This window comes from Pleurodeles waltl, chromosome 12 (genome assembly GCF_031143425.1).
Source record: "Pleurodeles waltl isolate 20211129_DDA chromosome 12, aPleWal1.hap1.20221129, whole genome shotgun sequence".
In the NCBI taxonomy this organism is placed as follows: Eukaryota; Metazoa; Chordata; class Amphibia; order Caudata; family Salamandridae; genus Pleurodeles; species Pleurodeles waltl.
The window spans coordinates 716201254-716208491 of NC_090451.1; the positions used below are offsets into that span (position 1 = coordinate 716201254).

The window sequence follows — 7238 nt, forward strand, 5'->3', positions numbered from 1 at the left end:
TTTAAACTAAATAAGAAGCCTGAACATTTTTCCTCAAATCATGGTTCTGCTCTGAAATCAAACGCTACTGCATAGCTTGAAACATTCATACTCATGCTAAATGGCAGCTTGGAAACCAAGTACAACTAATTTCTGTCCAACAGTATCACTTTGAAAACGGTCCACGAATGGCAACATTATGCATTATTAATATACAAGTCCACAAACAGCATGCCGATCTATTAGCCATATAGAATATAATGTTACCAATAGTGTGAAACATACGTTTTAACCCAAGCAGGTTTGATTAGTATTACATTTGGAGGCAGGACTATTTCACATTGATTTGCACGAGAAGAATATTTCACATTGCTTGATACCCAGTAGAAACAACATGACTAACTACACAGCTTATAATTCACTAACTACTAGGTATGAAGCTGCATGCTGTCCATCTATAAAGCACTTCAGGGCCTCGTCAGGGGTTGTAAGCGTGTATAAATACCTCTACCATAACATATGGTGGTTCTTCTTTTGTGTGTGTTCATTGACTGGAACTTTGATCTCAAGATCACCTGCAATTCACCCCACTTTCACACTTTTGTGTGTTTTTTCTCTCTGTGTGTTTGCTGGTGTCGCTTTAGGGCTGATGAGACTCCAAAACCCCTGTTGCATTCATTGCAGGTATATGGTTTTTCCCCTGTGTGTCTTCGCATATGGGCCCTCAGATTTGACAAGGCTCTGAAAGTCATCCCACAATCATTGCATTCATGCGGTTTTTCTCCTGAATGTATTTTCCGATGGGCTGTTAGGTTAGATAAGGCCCTGAAATTCATTCCACATTCACTGCATGTATAAGGTTTTTCTCCCGTGTGCGTTCTCTGATGGCGTTTTAGGGCTGATGAGACACTGAAACTTACCCCACACTCTCCACATATGTATGGCTTTTCTCCTGTGTGTGTTCGCTCATGCGCCCTTAAGTTTGATAACTGAGAACAGTCCATCCCACAGTCTTTGCATATGTAAGTTTTTCTTTCTACATGTACTTGCTGATGGGCTCGCAATGATGACAAGTCATTGAAACTTATACTACACTCTGGGCACACGTACAATTTTTCTCCTACGTGTGTTCGCTCATGTTTTCTCAGGACTGAAGAGTCATTAAAACTCTTTCCACATTCACTGCATGTGTATGGTTTTTCCCCAGTATGTATTCGCTGATGAGTTGCTCGATCAAATGACCGTCTGAAAGCCATCCCACATTCACTACAGATGTATGGTTTTTCACCTGTGTGTGTTTGCTGATGGCGGTTTAGGCTGGATGAGCGAGTAAAGCTTTTTCCACATTCTATACAAATGTATAATGTTTCTCTTGTAGGCAGAGGAGCAAACGTTGGTTTAACTCCATGTGCAAGTGACTGCTGCTGGGCCATCATTATTCAATGCCAGTACATGGTACTTCACATAAACCTTCACTAATTTCACAGCACTGTTCAAATGTCACTAAAAAGACTATCACAGTTATGGCACAACAAACGTAAATGTGCGAGGTGCAGTTTCCAAGTTGGTGAAGAGCTTTCTTTACAAATAATTTGATGAAATAACCTTATTGTTGAGTTGCGGAATTGCAGCCAAGTCTTCTGCACTGGACTGAAAACACCTTTTCTGTTTGACCTTCAGGTATTCAGCTCTTTATTTATGATTGTTGCACATGTGAGCTATTTCTGTTTGCAGTGATCCACAGAGTAGGGCTGACAACTGATGATGTTTGTAGGTTTTTTTAAAAGGTTAGAATTGTATGAAACCTCTTATCCCCTTTTTCTAGATCAGAGCTGATTGCCAGCATGTTTCTATACCAGGTTTTTGTACAGCACTGCATTTGATTTATTCACATTCTACACAGATATTTTAGGAGTCAATGTACCTGATGGCACTCAGCTTAGAGTCTTACAACCACCCGACAGAACCTTGCTTGTTTCTTCAAGTGTGTGCCTGTTTGTTTGAGAGTTGCTCGTTTTCAATCTTGTTCCTTTTGTTTCTGTTGCAGAACATTTCTTCCCCGGTGCTTCTAGCAGTTATCTGATAAGAGTCATCCGTCAGCAGTAATTCAATTTATGTTCCATCTTCTCTACATGTGTCTGAAGGTTTCTGTGGGATGCAAATATATTTACCATTGTTAAAACCTAAACTACGTCTTTCACACTAATTAAAAGCACCACAAAACATTTAACTAGAGGTTTAAGAAAGTGCTTCATGAAGTAACATATTTCAAATAAGATAAATACAATAAATTATGAATGGCACTACAGGTAACAAAACACTGAAAACAACAAAACTGTCTAACACAAGTAGCAAAATCAACCAGAAAAAAAGATGAGGAGTTAGTAAGAATGTTATTTAAGTAAACTTTTTTTCTAAAAAAAAGTTACTTTTAGAGATTTTTAAGAGTCAATATTTACTGTAATAATGCACATAATTGGTAAATTTTAGGTAAGATACTGCCCGACCCAAAATATGTCACAACATCTCACACACTCGCAATGGCCAGACCTATGTACAGATACTCATCACACAATGTATGACTCACACCATCATACCATAACCGTTTCGGCAGCATGTCTCATGTAGGCCAAGCAATAAACCACTCACCTTCATCTATGCACCCACTGTAAGTTGGGGCGCTTCTCAAGCTCACAAGAGATATGATGTGCTATACAAATAATTCAGTTTTATCACCCAGGAAGCACTTTAGGCCTAGCAGGGAATATGGGAAGCACTATAAAAATAACATGTACTATGCAACAGAACACAAATGTATACTCTAGACTAACATTACATTAACCCAAAGCATATTCTCTACCCCTAATTAAGGCTTTTCAAAGAGACAAGCAGCGAATGTCCTCTACCTACTGTGTTTATTTACGTACCCGCTGCTTTGACAATTCTCACTTTTCCACCACTTACAATCTACAATTATTGAAAGTGCTCGAGCACGGCAAATAATGACACAAACAAGAATAATCATGTGTTGTCTACAGAGCTTAACTCTGGACTTGCTCATGTCATTGTTAGCAATTTATTTATGAAAATATATCACAACTGCATATGAGCACCTGAAACAAACCAGATTATTTCAGGCTTTGTTCTTCCAAGTCTACCTTTCTACAGAAGGTTAATGCCTTGAGATAAAACTATAGCACACGTCCACGTGCAGCTGCTTTCCAGCCATTCAACGAATGCTAAAGTCCACTAGGCTGCCCTCCATAGCGGTCTCATATACCGCTCCCTCCAGCTGCTGGATAGGAGATCAGAAGAGGTCTGGCAGGCATCCGTCTGAACCTGGGGACTTGCTAGTCCCCAATGCCTATATTACCTCCTTTTTCCAGCAGCAGAACTGGGGCTGTCAAGCTATTGGTGCTGCTTGCTCTGAGTGGAGCTTAGGCTGAGGAACCTCAGCCAGGAAGGTTGACATCACTTCCTGTGGCATAAAGGTTTGTGTATGTCAGTCTGGGAATGCGGATACATGTCCTGAATGAGTTGAATAGAAGGAATAGTGAGGTAGAGTTACTCTTACTTTATGAGCCACCTGAGAAGGGCCCCAGATTTTGTGACTGGTGTAGGTTTTCATTGTGTATGCAGCCAAATGAGTGCAACTGAGCATTCAAGCAGCTCAAACTACTTCACTAGAGCCGCAAGGACACGAGTTGGCAGGTGGCATTATTAAACACCTGACACTCCAGACATGGCAGGGACTCCTTGCTAGTCAGTAGATCTGTATCAAGTATGGTGCGAGCATCTACTACTGTCGCAATGCAAAGTGCCCTGAACAAGTCTTCAAATGCATCCCCTTTTAGAGTCTGTATTGATTAAGGCTGAAAATAGTCTACAACTTTGCTGTGAAGAGCAGCATGAGACACCTGGTCCTCAAGTTAAGAGGGCTGAAACTTCTACATGGGTATAGCAAAATGCGGAACCCCCCCTCCAACCTGGCTCCTACAACCAAGGGCTTATGGTCAGAAACCGTTCAGCCCCAGTCGTCATTAGTGATGACTGGTGTGTTGCAAGGGGCAGTGAAATAGTAATGGTGATGTCATTTAACGATAACTTTATCGACGGTTTCTATGTCTTGCACATGGAATTCTTGGGATAACAAATGTGTTTTTAAAGCACACTAGATTAGCTACTCTAGTGAAAACTGAACAGGACTTGAATACAATCTAAAACAAGCATTTGCAATGCAAAGGGTCTCAAACTTTTCTTGAGTTATTAGCATTGTAAACTCCTGACCAGAGTTTGCCACAAACTGAAAATGAAAAGTAGTACAATTTCACATAATGGAGCCGATTTAAAGCGCCACACCATGAGCGTGAAGGTGTCTAATCAGAACAAAAAGACTGGTCCAGTTTCACCTTTGCATAGTCATGAAAAATAAAATGAGCACTGTGTAAAACCTTTAATTCCAGAAGAAGTGCTAGGATAAACGATTAAACTGGTAGTCATGAAAAGCGCTCGCTGGCTGCCCAGCAAGATCACGCTGCCTACGAAATAAAGAGAAAGTAGTCCAGAAACCATACGGAAAACAAGGAGCCTTGTATGTTTTCATTAGTTGGCCGGTGCGCTTGAGGAGGGCTAAACACTGGAAAAGGCATGAAGTAGGCATATCCTTCACTAATGAAATCAAGCGAATTTTAAAAAGTAAGCCCACAAACCAACACAGGTGATGGGCGTGACATGGGCATGGGCAGAGAGATTACAACAGGGACCGGGGATTGCACGCTCAACCCTAAAAAAGTGGCAAGTGCCTGGGATTCCAAGATCACTGGCCCAAAAACAGTTGCCAACATTGATCTAGTTATAAATGTAATGGCTTGATTGGTAACATTCATATAAGAAGTTTCAGTGAAGTACCTGAATGTGGATTTTCTATGCACATTTTACCAATACATCATTGAAGGAAGACAGATTTTGAAGACATGCTCTAACACAGTCTCACGTGCATGGACATACAGGCAGATACAGGTGAGCCCACATCATACTCATGTAGAGAAAGCAGTGAGGTACTGTACAGCAGAGGGTCCTCCTAGCACAGAGATGTGAAAGTAGATGGGGCAAGAGTAAGGTGTTGTGGTAGCAAGAGCAGTACCCAGGAAAGACTTGTGGCATGGTCGCAGCATCAGTGTCCTCACCGGTCATACAAGGACAAGCAGTGCATTGTTGCCTACGTGGTGCTTCATATCTGCCTGGGTAGGACCGCACAGTAGAAATCACATGACCAAGTCTCTGCATGCCCAGAAAACAAGCCCACAGCATCTCTTGCCTCAAGGCTACATTCATGGGAGCATTCTGTCACTGTTTGAGGATTCCCTCCTGTTTCTGCTCTGTATGAACAGTTTGAGCGCTGCTTCGCTGAATCCTAACAGCTGAAGTTATGTGCCTGAATGTTTCCTCAACTTGTTCTAGAGTTCGACTGCTCTGCTGGGAATCTTCTTGCCAATGTCCAGTAGTGACCGCCTTCCTCCATACAAGCACCTTCTGCTGAGTCCAGGGTTTCTTGTGCCCTGCTCCTTTACCCCCCAATTCTGATGCCTTCTCACAAGCACTAAGCTCTTCCATGTTCTTATCGTGCCAAGCAAAAGGAGCTACTGGAAAGCACGACCGACACCTCAGCAAAGCCAAGCCAGGGTGAAAATTACCCCATAGCATCCAAATCTTGATAGCTTGTCAAATGCCTAGCCACCCTAAGAGAAATGCTACCATTCCTCTGTGAAAAGGGTGGTGTCCCCTGCATTACTCTTCTATAAACAGCGAGGAATCCCCTGCATCATTCTTCTATGAATAATTAGGTATCCCTGCGTCATTCTTCTATGAACAGTGAGGTATCCCCTGCATCATTCCTCTATGAACAGCGAGGTATCCCCTGCATCATTCTTCTATGAACAGCGAGGTATCCCCTGCATCACTCTTCTATGAATAGTGAGGTATCCCCTGCATCATTCTTTTATGAACTGTGACGTATCCCGTGAGGTATCCCCTGCATCATTCTTCTATGAACAGTGAGGTATTGCCTGCATCAGTCAGATATCCGCTGCATCATTCTTCTATGAACAGTGAGGTATCCCCTGCATCACTCTTCTATGAATAGTGAGGTATCCCCTGCATCATTCTTTTATGAACTGTGACGTATCCCCTGTGAGGTATCCCCTGCATCATTCTTCTATGAACAGTGAGGTATTGCCTGTATCAGTCAGATATCCGCTGCATCATTCTTCTAAGAACAGTGAGGTATCACCTGCATCGTTCTTCTATGAATAGTCAGGTATCCCTGCATCATTCTTCTATGAACAGCAAGGTGTTCCCTGCATCATTCGCCTATGAACAGCGAGGTATCCCCTGCATCATTCTTCTATGAACAGCGAGGTTTTCCCTGCATCACTCTTCTAAGAACAGCGAGGTATCCCCTGCATAATTCTTCTATGAACAGTCAGGTAACCCTTGCATCATTCTTCTATGAACAGCGAGGTATCCCCTGCATCATTCTTCTATGAACAGTCCGTTAACCCCTGCATCATTCTTCTATGAACAATCAGGTATCCCCTGAATCACTTTTCTAGGAGCAGTCAGGTATCCAACTCCCCCACAGCATTTTTCCATGAACAGTCAGGTATCCCCTGCATCATTCTTCCGTGAATAGTCAGATACCACCTGTATCTTTCTTTTATGAACAGTTAGATATCCCCAGCACCACTTTATGAACAGTTGGATATCCAAATGCAGAATCTTGTAGGAAATCGTGTGCCCCCTGTGTTTCACCACCATGCCCAAGAGACATGCCCCAAGTGTCATACAGACCACAATTCCCACTGCCTCCTTAATGCGGGTCACCACCGCCTTCCAGAAGTTCTATACCCCTGTGCATTACCACGCCAGGTGGAGGAACGTGGCCCCCACCCCACAGCTTGCACATCTCAGTGCCCTGCTAGGATCCATATGTTTAAACCGGACAGATGTTTTCTATCTGTGGTTGAAAAACATTTAAGGGGATGTTAATTACAGGACAATGCATTTACCAGACCAAAGGCATAGGTCCAGTATGACTCTTCACAGACGTCTCCGAGGTCGAGCTTCCATGCTGCCTTCGCTTTGTACACAGTCTTCACCATGTTTACGTGAACTGCATTACAGAACAGGGAGATACGGCCCCTACACTCCACCATCGAATCAGCGACCCCAACAACTGTGATGGCCGTTGTCCCGCCAAG

At 42.9% G+C, this 7238-nt stretch overlaps 1 protein-coding gene across 1 annotated transcript; it reads right to left on the reverse strand.

The window, feature by feature from the left end:
• Positions 1-433: 433 nt before the first annotated feature.
• LOC138266969 (zinc finger protein 79-like) lies at positions 434-1548 on the reverse strand. The gene has a single exon (XM_069215776.1). It carries the CDS (start codon positions 1413-1415, stop codon positions 573-575), a length of 843 nt encoding a protein of 280 aa, XP_069071877.1. The 5' UTR covers positions 1416-1548; the 3' UTR covers positions 434-572.
• Between the last annotated feature and the right edge of the window lie 5690 nt (positions 1549-7238).